This window comes from Lynx canadensis, chromosome D1, assembly GCF_007474595.2.
Source record: "Lynx canadensis isolate LIC74 chromosome D1, mLynCan4.pri.v2, whole genome shotgun sequence".
Taxonomy (NCBI): domain Eukaryota; kingdom Metazoa; phylum Chordata; class Mammalia; order Carnivora; family Felidae; genus Lynx; species Lynx canadensis.
This window is the reverse complement of record NC_044312.2, coordinates 98,330,294-98,347,647: the sequence shown is the minus strand read 5'-3', so window position 1 is coordinate 98,347,647 and position 17,354 is coordinate 98,330,294. Positions and strand designations below refer to the sequence as shown.

The 17,354-nt window shown below is 49.2% G+C and overlaps 1 protein-coding gene across 2 annotated transcripts in view; it reads right to left on the bottom strand.

Annotated features, from left to right (window-relative positions):
• CRY2 (cryptochrome circadian regulator 2) overlaps window positions 1-17,028 on the bottom strand; it is a 33,528-nt gene extending 16,500 nt beyond the window's left edge. For both annotated transcript variants that reach the window (XM_030332035.1, XM_030332036.1), the window contains exons 1-5: window positions 16,814-17,028; window positions 8,911-9,019; window positions 5,992-6,134; window positions 4,197-4,381; window positions 3,371-3,459 (exon numbers count right to left, since the gene is read on the bottom strand). In XM_030332035.1, coding sequence (XP_030187895.1) covers window positions 3,371-3,459; window positions 4,197-4,381; window positions 5,992-6,134; window positions 8,911-9,019; window positions 16,814-17,028 — 741 coding nt within the window. The remainder of the gene's footprint in view (window positions 1-3,370; window positions 3,460-4,196; window positions 4,382-5,991; window positions 6,135-8,910; window positions 9,020-16,813) is intronic.
• Between the last annotated feature and the right edge of the window lie 326 nt (window positions 17,029-17,354).

Below are 17,354 nucleotides of genomic sequence, written 5' to 3'. Positions count from 1 at the left end.
GATCAGGCTAAGATGTAGACTCGACGACTGTGACAGGCTCCCAACTGATCTCCCTGCATCTATTCTGGTCGCCCTCTAATCCCATCTCCACACTGGGGGCAGAGTCACTGTTATTTAAGGTTTTTTTAGTCTACATACTTCCTGTCATTTCTTTCTTTCCCTTTAAGGTTTTCTGCGAAGAACCCAGGTCATTTGACTTGTACTGATTCCCACAGTCTACATTTTGCTGATTGCACAGGCACAGTATATTGCTGCAAACCGGTGGCCGGTACCAGAGACTGGGTTGGACTCAGGTTTGACTTCTTTGGCAAGACTGCAGGGGGACATAATGCCTGACTGTCTCTCTTTATGGGGGTTAGCAGTCATTGATGCACAATGCGTCATCACTGAAGGTTGCAAAATGTTCCATCATACCATTCTCATTTAAAACTAGGGATACTGAGGGGCACCTGGGTGGCTCAGTCGATTAAACGTCTGATTTGGGCTCAGGTCGTGATCTCACGGTTCATGGGTTCAAGCCCTGCATCAGGCTCTGTGCTGATGGTCAGAGCCTGGAGCTACTTCAGATTCTGTCTCCCTCTCTCTCTGCCCCTCCCCAACTCGCACTCTATTTCTCTCTCTCTCAAAAATAAACATTAAATAAAATAATAAAATAAAATAAAAATAGGGATACTTTTATAAAGAGATGCTTGCCCTCATCTACTATTTTGGGGAACCAGGGATAAATATCATACACTGTCTCCCCTTTTTGGTGAGAGCACCTAGTTTCCTTGCAGTGATCCAACCTGCCCTAATCTCAGTCCAACTGGGTAAAGTGGAGCCGAGCTCACCTTCTGACTCTGGGAGTAGTTTGGCAATACAAGTTTGACAGGGAGACGCCCCTTCCTCGGCCGTGGTGATTGAGTCAGGGACTGTCACATGACCCGATCCAGAGTGAAATGAAAACACTCCTCGGGACTTTTCTCAGAGCTTTTAGAAAAGAGGCACACTACTTCCTCTGGTGTGCTTAGCAGACCGAAAATAAGCTTCTGGTGACCACTTTGCCACTGCTCAAGGAAAGCCTACCTCAGAGCTCAGAGATGGAGAATGTATTCCTGGCAGCATTACTTGGACACCTGGATCCACCTAAAGGCTACACCTTGGACTCCTAGTTAACTGAGTTCAAAAACTCCCTTTTTCAAAAGCCAACTTGCAAATACAAACTGATTAATAAAACTCCCTTCCTCTTTGCTCCCCTAACACTCTGAACTGCTCTTTTCCTAACCCTCAGAGTACCCTGTAATTCCTTGTTTCATGTCTATCATCTACAATAGACTAGTTCTGGAAGCGGACTCTATGCTTGCCTCATTGGGCAGTCTTTTTAGTAGCTAGGCCATCCTGACACAAGTAGATGTTCACCTCAGATTTGGAGAACTGAAGACTGAAATAAACCTCCTGAGACAAGGTCACACTCTGCTCACAGGCACCTTCTCTTCTCCTAGAATGTAGGACACGGTGTTCCCTCTGACCACCACGGAGTCTGAAGGGTTCTGACACAAGGCCCCATGACAGACCACACCCTCCAGGGGCATGTGGAAAAGGACGCTGACTTCATGATCTAAGGGGACAGCCCTCCACAAAATGCTTTTAAGGTGATGATAATCCATGAGACCATTAAGTTAGCTCTTTATACTTGTCAGTCTTATTCTAGTCCTGCCATCCCATTTGTGATCTCTACCGCTCTGCCCCCTGAGCCCAGCCTGTGTTCTTGTGTACCCAAGGATCTTTGGGTAAAGCTCCTTATGTGGACAGGGACAGCTGGTCCTCCCCATAGCCCGTGGACATCAGTCTTATCCTTTTAAGTTGGTGGGGCTGGCTGGGGTGGCTGATGGTAACACGAAGATAGGGCCATCCCAAGGGAGGTGGGTCCTGTGGCACATTTTCACTGCTGGTGAGGCACCTCCAGGGCTGGGAAGCATTCTTCCCTTGTAGGTCTGCCTTAGTCTCCTTGTTCCATTGTTATCACCTGGCTGCTGGGCCAAATGCCCACCCATCTGAGAATACAAAAAGTTGAGAGCCAGTCTATCAGTCTATAAAACAGCCGTGGTGGGCAGGAAACCAGGAGCTGACTCAATCATGAGAACCGTCTCTGCTCCTCTAGTCCTAGGGTCATGGAAGCCATGTGACATTATTAAGGAGTGCCTTTGAGGCCTCCACCTCTTTCCTTCCCCTTGCCAATTCCCACTTTATTGGGAGGTGGCCCATTTGTTCTCTGTGTCCAAACATACGGAAATCAATGCTGAGGGGGCCCAGCAAAAGGTGAGGATGGGACACAGAAACACAAAGTAATTAATCTTCTGGACTTCACTGACCAGACACCCTCTCAGTAAGGGGAACCTGTACAAAGATGAAAGAAAAGCAATCTAGTATAAGTTTTGGAATCACGTAGAACAAGATCTCACTCTACTACTTGTTAACTCTAAACCTTAATCTCCTAATCTGTAAAATGGAGAGCTTAACACCTACCTTGTAGGGATGTCGAAAAGAAAATAGGAAATAATGCAAGCAGATACTTAACTCAGAAAAGCTCAGCCCAGTGACCAGCATGTGGTAAACACTCACTAAATGGTAGTCGTTATTATTGTTGTTACTGCCATCAGGAAGATTTTTCTTTTTCTTTTCGAAATTTTTAAAGATTTTTATTAAAACAATTTTTTTTTTACTGTTTATTTATTTTTGGGAGAAGGAGAGACAGAGTGCAAGCAGGGGAGAAGCAGGAAGAAAGGGAGACACAGAATCTGAAGCAGGCTCCAGGCTCCAAGCTGTCAGCGCAGAGCCTGACGCAGGGCTCAAACCCACGAAGTGCAGGGTCATGACCTGGGCCGAAGTTGGACGCTTAACCGACTGAGCCACCCAGGAGCCCTAAAGATTTTTAGTTTTTAAATTTTTAAAAAATTTATTTATTGAGAGAGAGAGAGAGAGAATGAGAGAGAGAGAGAGAGAGAGAGAGGGAGAGGGAGGGAGTGCCCACGCGCACAAGCTGGGGAGACAATCTGAAGCAGGCTCCCCACTGAGCATGGATCTTCAGACCATGAGATCACGACCTGAGCCGAAATCAAGAGTCTGACGCTTAACCGACTGAGCCACCCACATGCCCCTAAAGATATATACTTTTAAGTAATCTCTAGACCCCACGGGGGGCTCAAACTCACAACCCCGAGATCACAAGTCACATGGTCCACTGACTGAGCCAGCCAGGTGCCTCGGAATATTTCTCATTTTCAACCACTCTGAGGGAAGAGGCACTAAGGGACATGAAGCTGACTCTCATATCCTCTGCTGCCTGGATCCTGGCATCCGAAGTTGTGTGTCACAGAAACGGGGGCCATACCTTCCGTTCCAAATGCTTATCCAGGCGGGCCAGAGCTTCTGTCTCTCCTCCTTGCCAAACAGCCGGGCCAAGTCCTTCAGTAGGGAACCCTACAAGAGGAGGAGCAGGTCATGGAACCAGAGGTCAGGCCGTTTCAGTGATAGCTCAACAAGTCTCGACACGTTGTGTTCTTTGAACCTTGTGGGAACTGAACTATGTGTTCTAGGTGCTGCTGGCGCTGAGATCATCCTAACATTTCAACATGTGCCAGGTCATCCTGGTTCTCTTTCCACTGTCACGTTTTTATCTCCTTTCCCTTGCCTTCCCTATCCTGGCCTCTCCTCATTCAAGACAGATGAGAACAATCCTGTACAGCTTGCCCTATCAGGTTGGCTAGAAATGACTGTGGTTTTCAGGTGAGAAAGGCTAATTTTGTTCGGATCAAAAAACACGGGATGGGGGAGGAAGGGGAGAAAGGGTACAGTCAGTGACCTGAGGGGCTGACAGACGCCCTTTCAATGGAAACTATACTAGTTATCTTGGTGTCGGGGAGCCCACTGATGCCAGCACTAGACTGTGCCTGTATGTTCTGAGACAGAAAAGTACAAAAACAGGAGCATAACATAGGATGATGTATACGAGTAAGAACAGAAAAAAAGACTGGAAGGACATGCTCCAAAATCAATAGTGGTCATCTCTCGGCAGGGGGGTAACAGTGATTATTTCCATTTTTGTTTCAATGTTCCTTCTATAACATCTGTAATAACATGCATCACTTTGACAAAGGAGAAAAAACCCAGTAAGCTATCTTCCAAAAAAGAGGAGGTTTGGGTCAGGAAGTACGCACCCAGCTCCTCCAGGGAGGGCACGCCATAGGCTTCATCATGGTTCTCCTGGATCTCGGCCCTGCAGCTCTCCATCTGCTGGCTCGTCACGGAGCCCACGGGCTTCTTGGGCAGCTCCATGCGGCTGATGATGGCCTGAAAGCGCTTGTAGGTAAGGGGTGGCTTCTGCCCGTTCAGGTCGATAATCCTGGGAATCCCAAGGCACACCTGACGTCACGCGTGAGGCCTTTCACTTCAGGTCCCTGCCCTCCCAGAAAACGGCCCAGACTTGGAAGGCTTGGAGGGTGGCTTTCCTCATCCACTCACAGGTCCCACCCCTAAGTGGAAAGGAAGGGGCAAGGGAGGCTACATCTCCATTTTACCGAGAGGGAAAATGAAGCCCAGAGAGCTGGAGCAGGTGCCTCAGGTAATGGAGCAAGGCGGGGCCAAAGCTGGGACTCAATTCCAGGTTCCCTGGTGTCGACGTGGAGCCTCCTAAAGACAGAGACTGACCGTATCTCTCTAATCACAGAAAAATCCCCGCTAGCCTTCTTGGTACTCAGCCTGTGTGTCCACGCCATGGGAATCCCCACGGCCCTTCCTGTCTTTCCCGGCATAAGCCTTCAGGAAGTCCTTTGACAAGAACTGCAAGCATGTTCTTCTGTTGAAAAATCATTCCCTTCTTGGTCCCAATTTGTTAGAACAGAGACATGGAGAACAGACTATCTTTCCTAAATCAGAGATCGGGGCTGCGGTCAATAGCAGTAACTATTTAAAGGGCGTCTGGCAGTTCTCAAAGGTTTTTGTTGTTGTTGTTGTTTTCACGAGCAAGGGAAACAGAGACAAACTCAGGTTAAGGAAAGAAGATATAGGACTGAGGAAAACTGAGGCCGTTTATACAGAATGCATTGGGGTGGCCTGGAGCCAGATTCCCCGGGCTCTTCCTGTTGGCCAAGAAGCAGCTTACGCAAGAACTGGCTGGCTGGGTAGGTTCGCTGGGGATGTGAGGTTGGCTGCTGCCCCTGCAGTCACCTCCCCTTCGGCTGGCACGTGGCAGGAGGAGGAGCTCCACACCCAGCCGCTCCTCCTGAGAGCTAGCTCACGTGCAGAGATGTGTGACCTGGCCTCCTGGCAGCCACCACTAGCTTGGGGGGGGGGGTGGGGGGCAGGGAGCAGGGATGGCTGCTGGCTTGGCAGCAAAAGCAGCGGCAGCAGCAGGAGGGTGACAGCTCTGCCAGGGAAGGGGAGGGGAGGGGAGGGTTTCCTCCTAGACACTCTGAAAGCACACAGGCCTGTCCCTAGGGAAGGAGGCTGCTCTGTAGTTATCAGCCCCCCGCAGGGATCTCTAGAGCCTCCTGCACAACATCTAAATACATGGCCTGGAAACCCAGATAGCCAGGGGAGCCCGGGGAACTCACATTAGATACAGAAATTGGCTATATGAGAATAGAGCTCTGTCAGGAAGGTTACCAGGTAGGGTCCACTGAGGTCAGACGGCAGCCTTTCAGGAGCAGGACACAGTGGGAGTGCGAGTGGACGGGACAACAGATTAGGGGCAGATCTGTGAAGACCTTGCATGGGGATCCTCACTGCTTCCATCCCTCGGCCTTAGTGAGCCTCTTTGCACCCAAATTGGGTACAGCTCTTTGTGATCTGTTCCACAGGCCCCAACTCGGGCCCATTCTCTTCCAGATTCTAGAAAATGCCATACCTCATGTGCCAGGTGGCTCTATCGGTAAACCTCCCAGAGTTCTCAGCAGGGGCCAGAACCACCAACTCCCATAATTGGCAAGCTGAGCCCAGGGACCCATTTCTCACCTGTCCAGGTCATAGAGAGTGTGAGAGTTCTCAGTCACCACCTCCACACCGGCCTCCTTGGCCATCTTCATGATGGCTGCGTCACGTTCTTTCCCAAAAGGTTCAGAGTCGTATTCAAAGGTCAAGCGGGTCACCCCCCATTCCTGTGGGGAGAGAATCTGTTATGCTAAACACTGTTTGGGGAGGAAAATGAAGCAGAGAACTCTGCTCCTTCCTTACAGGAAACGAATCTGGAGACCTGTCAGAGTGGGCTGCAGAACAAACTAGGGACAAAGATTTGAACTGGAAAGCCAACAATCTGAGGTTCACAGGTTTGAGGAGAGCAGGTCTTTGAGGTGAGGCCAATAGCATGGCGACAGTGGAGCCCGAGACTGGTGGAATCAAGAGAGAGGTGGGTAGTCCTGTATGCTTGCTGGGCCCTGGGGGCAGGAGATTGCAGCAAGTGGCTATAAATACAACGCTCCCAGGGGAGGCCTACTGGTGGAGACAGCGCCCAGCATGCCTTTCCCGGAGCTCCTCAGGGCCCTGCAAACTTCTGCCTTGGTTTTCTTGGCAGACTTGTGCTATGTGAAGTGTCCTAATGGTTTCCACGGCAACAGTCCTGAGGCCAGTAGCAAACAGAGCTAACAGGCTCTACCTAGCTCTCTCAGCAAGTTGGGGAAGGAGGCGCAATTCTTAGTCCAGAGGTCAGAGAAATCAGACCAGAGGGGCCACATGCTCAAAAATAAAGGATTTCTTTTCTAAGTCTTTAGTGTTTTCTAGTAGAATTTTCTAGATTTCCTTGAAATACTGGGAGAAAGCTGTCCCAGTAAAAGATTGTACAGATAACTCACAGAAAGCCCTAGAACATGACTGTCAAGAAGAAATCCATATTCCAACCAAAGTCTCTGGCCATGGTCCCTTAAAACTCTAACTCCCCAGGGCAAATGCCCTTTCCATAAGGGACCTGACTCGGCTCTGTCTGTGGTGTGGGTCCTGAGAGGGCTGACTATCCCTCATCTAGGATAACAGGACTAAACGTTTATTGAGCCTTTACCATGAGCCAGGTACCATGTTTAGCAATTCATATAGATGACATTGCTAAATACTCATAACTCTGTGGATAGTAATAAAATATTATTAGATGCCACCTTCTCCAAGAAGCTTTCCTTGACCTTCTCTTTCAATAGGATTTTCCCGCACCCGGCGCTTTTTCCATCACAGCATTTACCATATGGCAATGAAGCTGCCCATTACTTGTCTATTTCCCACATTAGCGTGTGAACTCTCAGAGCAAGAATGCTGTCTCATTCATTACCCTAGTACCTAGCAGGGGGTCTAGGACATACTAGAAGCTCAATAAATATACAGTAGTCACATCTGATCTGAAGGGGATGTGTTCCAAGACCACCAGCGGATGCCTGAAACTGCAGATAGTACTGAACCCTACATATAGTACCGTTTTTTTCCGACACGTACTTACCTATGATAGAGTTTGATTTGTAAGTTAGGCACAGTAGGTTAACACAACCGTAACTAATAATAAAAGAACAATCAGAAAATATACTGTAATCAAAGTTATGTAAATGTGGTCGCTCTCTTAAAATACCTTATTGTACTGTACCCACCCTTCTCTTTGTGATGATGTGAGATGACAAAATGTCTGCATGAGATGGAGTGAGGTGAATGATGTGTTAGGCGACTAATTGACCGTCTGACATATAGTCAGATCATCTGCTTCCAGACTACAGTTGACAGTGAGCAACTAAAACTGCAGATAAGGGGAAGGAGGACTATTATATGCTGAATGGCTGAATGAATGATCTATCTGAATTTCTGGGCTATTGCTGGGTTGGCCTCTGAGGTGCTAGGAGGAGAGGAGACAGGGGACACAATGCAGAGCAAGAAGCGAGGCACATGTGTTTAACGGTGTGGGGGTTAAGAACACAAATCTGGAGTCTGAGAGTGGGGCTCAAGTCTTAGATCACCACTTAGCTGCATGACCATGAAGTTATTGTTCCCTCATCTATAGAACAGGGACAGCAGCAGATACTCTTAGGCGGCTATGTGAATTAATACACGTAAAACACTTAGAATGCTGTTTGACTCATAGTCTGCCCTCAATGAACGCTGGCTGTTTTCAGCACTATGTGATTTGTGTGTGTACGAGCGTGGGATGTGGGGAGGTGAAGTGAACGAGAAGGTATTTAGTAAGCTGCTTGTCTTGACATGAGACCTCTTCTCTGGTCTTTCCCCCCAGGAAGAGTAGGGAAGGGAGCTGGGGTGGAAAGGGGCATAAAAACAATCCTGCACTGCTGTGGATGAGGACAGACTGTCCCAGAGCTCTCTGTCCGTGAGTACATTTGCCTCTGTTTGGACCTTGAAATGTGCTTTAAAAAGAAAGGGGCTGGGGGTGGGGGCAAGTGGACTGGCTACCTGAGCAGACAGAGGCCTACATGGTACCCAAGTGAAGATTTGTATCAATCATTTGCCCCAGGGGAGGCAGGGAGCTCCCTCAAAAGGGCTGATTTTGTTCCCAACAAGAACATAGCAAGACAGGAAACACCCTGTGCTAAATAAAAAGGAAAACTTGTCTTCAAACTCCTGGCATAGGAAGAGCCCTAATAAATCTTGCTGGCTTGAGCCAAGAAAACATCTAAGGAAGCCAGTGGCATCCGGGGTGGAATAACTCGCCACATCCCTTGTCTGGATTGAGCTGGGAACTTTCCAACAAGACAGTGGTTTCACAGAATTTTTCCTTTAACACAGTTTCCATTCTGTCGGCAAGCGGATTGGCTTTGCTCCCAACTTCCCTAGAGGCAGCAGTCAGAGCACGCTGACCAGTTCCATTCTCTCAGTCAGAACATCACCTCATTTAGTCTGCGGGGACACTCTGGAGAACAGAATCTCACCGTCTTCTCTAGGACTCTGCACACGTACCTTGAATAGCCTTGGGAACACGTCAGCGGGCTGTCCCCGGACTACAAACAGGCGAGAGTTCAGTTTCCTCAGACTTGTATCCAAATCTTCCAGAGACTGAAGTAGGAACCTGCAGAACCCACACAGGCCTTTTAGAGGTGACATAATGAAGAGGCATTCTTTTTCCTAACAAAGCAGGGGGAAGCTTACACTATGCTGAACAAGTAGCATCGTTAGTACCAGGACCAGAGAGACCCGGGCACTACTCCAGCCATTACTTAACCTGTTTAGCTTTTTTCTTCTAATCTGGAACATGGAGCTGATGTCGGTACCGAGCTCCTAAAATTGCTATGAAAAGAAAATCAAATAATGCGTGAAAAACATTTAGTGCAGTGCCTGGCTTATAGAAAGCCTGGGACAGATGTGAGCTGCTCCTCCTCGGGCTGGTTCTCTGTGGATCTGAGGGAAGTCACTTATTCCCTTGCAGCCTCGGGCCCTGTGTATGAATATTCACCCATTGTAAGGCTGCTGTGAAAATCAAAAGGGAGAACAGGGGAGAAAGCCATCTGAAAAATAAGGGCAATATTGTGTGGAAGCCTGAGGTCTTACCAGAGAGGAACAAGACTGCGAGAGCCCTGGCAAACCCTACCTCCCCGAGCCCATCGGACCCCTGCCTTGTGCATTCACGCTCTGGGCTGCACCTGTCTACCTCCGCATGCCCACAGCCTGGGCGGGTCCCCAGTTCTCAGGGTTTTGTTTGGCAGGTGGTTCATTCTCCAGGCCTCCAGCTGCCAGATTCTCACCCTAAGAGACAGAAGGCCTTAGAAGGTACTTCTCTATAGGATACCCTCACATGCTTTTGGGGGTGGGGATCCCAGATACTCAAGAGACCTAGTCTTGAGAGCTGGATCACCACGGGGAAGGAAAAAGCATTTGCTGAGTGCCTTCGGTGTTCTATTTATTATTATGATGTGACCGCAAACATTCATTTACTGTTCGGTTAGGCACAACCACCTTTCTGAGAAATCTATCAATACCTTTTTATGACTTTTTTTTTTTAAGTTTATTTAATTTATTTAGTAATCTCTATGCCCAACATGGGGCTTGAACTCACAACCCCAAGATCAAGAGTCGCATGCCAGCCAGGCACCCCTGACATGTGTTTTATTTTTAAATTAAATGAAATCAACATTTTAAATTTTTTTTTTCAACGTTTATTTATTTTTGGGACAGAGAGAGACAGAGCATGAACGGGGGAGGGGCAGAGAGAGAGGGAGACACAGAATCGGAAACAGGCTCCAGGCTCTGAGCCATCAGCCCAGAGCCTGACGCGGGGCTCGAACTCACGGACCGCGAGATCGTGACCTGGCTGAAGTCGGACGCTTAACCGACTGCGCCACCCAGGCGCCCCGAAATCAACATTTTAAAGATAACTATGTAATTCAAAATTCAAGTTGTAAAAAGTTCACATGGTAAAAAGTCTCCCCTTTGTCCATGAGGGATTTAATTCCCCTCCACAGAGACAAACAATGTGATTGTGTTATTATATATCTGTTATGCTTTTTGATGTGTTTTCTTTTTAATTCTCTCAATACATTTTGAAGGGAAATATCTTCATTTTATAGATGAGGAAAATGAGACACTGAGAAGATAATTAATTTGCTTAAGATCATAATCGTTAAGTGACAAGGCTGGGATAGGAACCTGTGCCCCATTTCTAAAGCCTTTTAGTGACACGCCCGACACTCGTCCAGGGGCTGAGATGCTGCCAGACCTCATGTGTTCGGAATCTCTCTGACAAACACAAACCTGACTATAGGCAACGCACTGACACTCTGATCTTCCTCAGGAACTAAGCCCTGACAGGTCAGCCTGGTTCGCAGATACCACTGCTATCTATATTTTGGTATCTCCCACCCATCTCTGTCAATGACGGAAATCACTAGGTTTTTTTTTTGAACGCAACGAAACCCTGTGCCTCTTCCGCAGCACACATCACATCCCCTGACGACTGCAGACTTAGAGAAGCAGCCACCGTTCCCAGGCTGCCAACTAGAACCAGTCCCCATTGCTGAGTCTGACGTCTGCGACATGACACTCCCATGGCAGCGAATGCCACAGACCCACATTCCAGCATGAGCAGAGTCCTGGGCTCAGCCCAAAGCATCATGCCAGCCAGCAGAGGCTCTCCAAGGCAATGGGAATGGAGACTGTTGCTTCATGCAAACCCAAAGCTCCGCCTCTGTGAATTTCTGTTTTTGAAAAACTGACGCCCTTAAAAAAGGAAAGCTAAGCCGGGAGTGACGCACTTGTGTCGGCCTCCTCCCAGGCTGCACCATTCCTCTCAAGAGGAAAATAGGAGAGACCCATGTAAATAGCCTCATGCCACCTGAAACCTGGGCCCTGCCAGCGAGAATGCTGCAGGTGACTGGAGACCTAAATTCCACAACCTCAGGGTAGAAGGTCCTTCATCTGCGGCTCCCAGGAATGTCCCTGCCATGCACTTCGGTGGCCTCCTCCCTCACAGTCCCCCAGGCTGCACAGGCTTTCAATCTGAAGCTATAAATAAGGCTGACATGCACACGAAAGCTAGCTTCCAGCTGTTTCCACAGAACTTTATTTCCAGACCTCATTTACTGAAAGGAGAGATTCCTTGCAGCGGCTCTCAAGTAACATAACCCCACGAGAACCCTTTTCTTCTTTGACATGAGATGTCTACAGCTGAAGCAGGAAGCAGAAGGCCCAGTTCTGAACTCAGCAACCAAATGATAATAATGATAACAGCAACAACTAACATTTGATGAGCATTTACAACGAACCCAGCACCAGTCTACTTATTTTACACACATTATCTCATTTAACTCTCAAACTGACCTATGAGGTAGACACTATCATTATTCCCACTTTATAGATGAGGAAACATTATTCCCATTTTATAGATGAGGAAACCGAGGCACAGAGTGGCCAGAATTCAAACCAGGCCGCCAGGCTCCACTGCTTCTTGACCAGGACTTACGATGTGAGTGCTGAGGCTGTGCTGTTCAAGACGCAGCCACCAAGGAGAACCACAGCCAACAACTTTGCTACCAGATCCTTGCTCCTCTGAGGATCAATGGCTGTGAATCTCCCAGAAGCTTGATGAAATGCAGAATCCCAGACAGACCTCCAGGATCAGAATCTGCATTTTAGCAAGAGCCCCTGGTGATTCCTTTGCACACTAAAGTTTCACAAGCACTGTTCTAGAAAGCTGAACTTCACTTCTAGCTTCTGTTTCCAAGTTGCCTTTCTTTGCTTCTAATTTGTTTCTACTAAACTTTCTCTGAGATCCTGGTTTCTGCCTCTTCTTTGCTTTGTTACTTTGTAACATGTTTTGTATATAACATGCATTGATATGCTTTGTTACTTCCAACTTCCCCCCTGAGTCCAGCCCTACAGGGCTTCTCCAGGAAGGAGGTTTACAGGATGGTCCCCATAAGAGGCAACAGGCCTCCTGGAGCCCCAGCCTCCAGGCAGCCAGAGAAAGAGAAGCCACTGCTATGGTGGCTCACCTCACCTGCCAGGTGACAGCTTTGCATAACACCAAAGAAACAGGGAGCTGCACTGCTACTGGGCAAAGGTTCACTGGGGCCGGTGTGTGCATTCTTTCACTGGAGAGAATTTTGGGCCTTTTGCCCTCCTTTAGAGCCCTCCTCTCCACATGGCCAGTTTCTCTTTACTCCAATAAGGGTGGACTCTAAAGAACACTGGCCTGTGCACTGGAGATACCAGTGTTTGGGGCTGGCAGCTCACCCTTGGCAGCTCTAAGCTGAGCTCACATGGCCGAAATTTAGAGCACACGGTCCTATGTGAGCAGTTAAAGCTCACCCTTAGGATTAGACAACACGTGCAACTGAATTATATTACGTAAGTGCTCTGGAGCTAGAGGCAGACAGAACTGGAGAAGGCCAAACAGGGACTTCCAAAAATACAGAAAGGACTCTGTAATTCAGGGACTCCATGGGGCTAGAGTTTTAGAATAAGACAGGCGGATTTTTAGAGAAGACCTTCCCCAGAGATGGAAGATTCTGTGTTGAGGAATATTTTATTTGTTGTTAATAGGAGGAGGGAGGATGACAGTGAACTCTTTTTTGGGTCCAGATTGCCCTTGACCAAATTGCTCTGCTTCAAGCCAAGGTTATCTAACTACATGATGATATCATAGGCCTGCCCAGACTGACTACCTAGGATATTAATAGAAATTAATTTATCCTAAGTCAGAGAGTGTAAGTCCCATGGAAAAGGATAACCTAAATCCACAATCCATAGCAGGGATTGATCTCTCACCATCACTCTGAAACTAGGAAAGAATAAATATATTTTTATCTGAGAGAAAGATGAAGGTTTTTATCCCCTTTCCGGCAAATGAAAACATTTCCTCAGCAGCAGAACAGTAATGTGACTCGCTTGGATACCAGTGTGAAGAGCTCAGAGAAACTCACATTTCTCCCCCAGTAGACTACAATGCTCAATCCCCTGCTTGCTGACCGAGTTCCAGGGAAGAACCCGCTAAATCGACAGTCTCACAGTGATTAGCTCCCAGCACTGGGATGAGACACACTTGTTCTCATCAGGCATGCTGGGGAGGTTCCAGTTCACCTCACTTATTAATTCTGAACTATACAGGCTTATATCATATTTCTACCAACTCCCCCTGTCCCAGAAGCTCCTGAATGCACCTGCAGCACAGAGCTAGGGAGAAAATGATTTAAATAAAGGTTTTAGTGAATTGTTGCCAACACCCGATCTAAGTTGCAGGAGCAAGAGGAAGGCAATACCCATTTTTAAATCCAGAAGCTGATTACCACGCCCCCCCCCTTTTTTTGGGTGGTCCTCACTGCAGAACCTCCTTCCAAATGAAGCAAATTTGGGGAAGGCAGGGCTGGGGAAAATGGCAAAGGATTAAGCCAACTAGCACTTGACGAAAAAAAAGTCCTGAGGCTTATTGAGCTACAATTAGCCCATCAACTTCCCACTACCACCAAGGCAAGGAGTATGCTAGCCCTTCTGCTATGCTAATAAATATACAGATTTCTTGGTTGCCTTTCTCTGTCCTGTTTTACTCTTAGAAAGTGCCATTCATGGTTATTTTAATCTGATTCATCTGCCGAAAATGCTATGCGGGAGTAAGTGTAGGAAGTGCAGGAAGAGAACAGAATCTCAGATCTCGATTCCCCCCACCTCTTGCAGATGGCCCACGGCCCACCCTTTCTCGGGAGGCTTCTCTGAGGCAGCAACTGAAGTATCTGCAGAGCCTGGATGTTATGCTGCAGCACAGTTCTCCCAGACGACTCCCAGAGCTAGAAACGCCGCTGGAAGATTACACATATTGAAGTTATGCAGAGGTACGGCTGGCTCCATCACTCTCCCAACCCCCAACTGAGCGTGTAAAACAGTCCCACAGCTCTGCCCTGGATCTGACCACGGGAGCAAAGTGGACGATGGGGGTGGCAGCAGTGCGACTGCTTCCAGGTCCAGGAGCAGTTATCGTATTCGATCTGTCTTGTGTTTTTTCACCTCTTCCTTCTGAATGCCAAAGCTAATTAGCCTCCCTGCCAATGCACTGCAACACATCTCCCAAGCTGTCGGGCTTGAGCCTGTGGTTCTCAGGCTTCACTGCACATGAGAGCTTTAAAAACCCTGATGCCCAGGCCGTAACCCAGAACCATTAAATCAGAATTGGGGGAGAAGGAAGTCCAGGCATCTCTCAAAGATCTTTTAGTGATTCCCATGTTCAGCAAGACAGATGCTGCTCTGGTCCGTCCCCCTATTTTATTTATTTCGTGGCATTCAGTTCTCCTGAATCACGATTGTTTACTTGTCCTCCTTCACTAAAATGTAGGCTCCAGAAGCTCTGGACACCACAACGGCTTGTTCATTACTATGTCCCAGCAGCACCCAGAGCGGCACCTGGCAGATTTTAGGCTCTCATTAAATCACTGTTCGATTAATATCTACATGCCTACATGGCCTTTGACCTCAGGATTTAACTCGGGCATGCGAGCTGCCACGTTCCTCTTCTCCTTCACTTGTTCAAAAGCACAATCACAAAAGAGTGACCCACAAAAATCCATACACACCTAGATCCTAGCAAACCTGCGTTTAAACAGCAGCAGCGGTTTTGGTGTTGAGTTTTAATCTCCACTACCACATACGTGTCAGCAGTCTTATGCGATGTCCCCCAATATCCGGCAAAACGAAACGAAACAAAACAAAACCTCTTTCATGACCATGCAACAGCAGGCGGTCAGACCGTATTTACTATGCTCTAATCGGCACACTGCCATAAGGAGAGGGGCAAAGTCTGAGGCCTTGTTTAACGTCCATACCAGGGACGGTCATTTGAGGATGTTTGTCAAACCCAACCTCCTATCTATAGAAACTGGAGCAGAGGCAGAGCAATAGAACAGCCCTGAAAACTGTGTGGGCAGGCTCTCCACAGGACTATCTTTAGTTGTTCTCTCTACATAAATGGGGCAGGAGGGGGCATTTAATAGACCCACTGCTAGGGGCACTCACTCTCCTAGCAGGGCACATGCCTTGGAGAGGAAAAGAATGGTGAGCTGACAGCCACTGTATCTTGGGGATAACACTGCCCACCCGTTGCAACAAGGCCACAGGCAAACATTCCCCAGAGCAACGCAAACAAACCAAGGGACAGCTGCAGGGTGTTTTAAAGAGAGATGGGTACACGATGTCTCCAAACCGCTTGGTTTTAAACCCTGGTTACAGAGAAAAGACATCAGCTACCTATCTGTTAATTATGATTCTGTCGACTGCATTTTCCTGGGAATCATCAAAGAGGGGTCTCCTTGATATCACAGCTATCCTGCTCCCTAACCCTCAGCGCATCAGTGGATAAAAATCTAATGTATAGAGGCTCAACTGTCCTTTAAAATCAATCTCATGAGAAGAGGAGGAAGCAAGTGACACTTTGTTTGGTTCCTCTTTCTTTCCTTCCTTCCTTCCTTCCTTCCTTCCTTCCTTCCTTCCTTCCTTCCTTCTTTCCTTCCTTCCTTCTTCCCTCCCTCCCTCTTTCTTCCTTCCTTCCTTCCTCCCTCCCTCCCTTCCTTTCTTTCTTTCTTTCTTTCTTTTAAATCCTAGCAAGCTCACAGCTAGCAGCTGAGGGAATTCTCCAAAATGGGTTTAAGTATTGCTCTCTAGCTCAGGACACAAAGTGCCTCTACCTGGACAAGCTCTTGGTGTTTTTATCATAAAGGGTAGACTGCACCTGCCTTATCTAATGTTAAGCCAGAGTCTCTAGACACCTCCAGAGGCAGGAAGGTTTTGGTGGAGGGAATTCAAGCAAGCCAGCTTAGAGATGACCTTCAGGAGCCCAGCAATGGGCTCTTTACTTGAAGAAGGCCAGAGCACCTGGTGCACTAGGACTCAGAAACCCGTCCTTGCCCTCACATCACAGTATCTCCTTTCTTCCCCTCCCAGAGCACACCCCTAAGAGCCCTAGACCAGGAGTCCCTGCTCTGCCACTCCCTGGCTGCCAAGTCTTCGGGCAGGCCAACTTGTGTCTCTAGGCCTCAGGAGTCCCTGATCAACGGAGAGAGAGCACGATCTCTGTCCCGCAGGAATGCTGTGGGGCGCCAAAGGGGCTAACACACAGTGCGAACGCGGCCGTCAGAGGTCGAGCCCTGGCCCACCCAGGCCATTACTGAGATGACGAATTGCTTGCCCGGCCCTGCCTTCTCCCTTCTGGAAACCCGGTTCCGTCTCCCTGTCCCACCTCCCGCAGGCCGGGGTCTTCCGGCCGTGGGGACTGAGGGGCTGAGCCTCCCTGTCTGTGGGGCGGAGGCGACCCGGGCTGTTCGCGGGCGCCCTCGGAGCCAGGCCGCTGCCCCCCCGGGCCCCGCGACCCGGCTCTGGACCCCCTTACCTCCAACGATTGATGCCTACTGAGGAGGAGGCCGCGAACCAAGGGTCCAGGATGTAAACGCAGCGTACGCAGCGCGCCCCGCGCACGGCCGCCAGCAGCGCGGGGTTGTCGTGGAGCCGCAGCCCTTTGCGGAACCAGTGCACTGAGGAGGCGCCATCCGCTCCGGCTGCCGGCGCCGGGGCCGCCGCCGCCGCCGTCACCACAGCCGCCGCCATCACTGCTCAGACTGCTCAGGCCTCCGCCGCCCCGCCCCCGTCGGCGCCGCGGGCCCCACCTCCGGCCCGCCCAGTGACCTATGACGTCGCCGCTCCTCACCGTGGCCCCGCCCCCCGAGGCCCTAGAGTCCCTCTGCCATTGGTTGGGCGCCTCCCGCCGGGCGATTGGCCCAGCGACGCCGAGTCCGGCACCGCCCCCTCACGTTCCCACCATGTGTCGGTCGGGCGCTTTGGAGGTGGCGGGCTGGGCTGGTGACGCAGGCTGGAGATCCCTGCAGAGGTCTGGGCGTGGAAGGAGTCTCGAGGCCCAGCGGATTTCTCACATG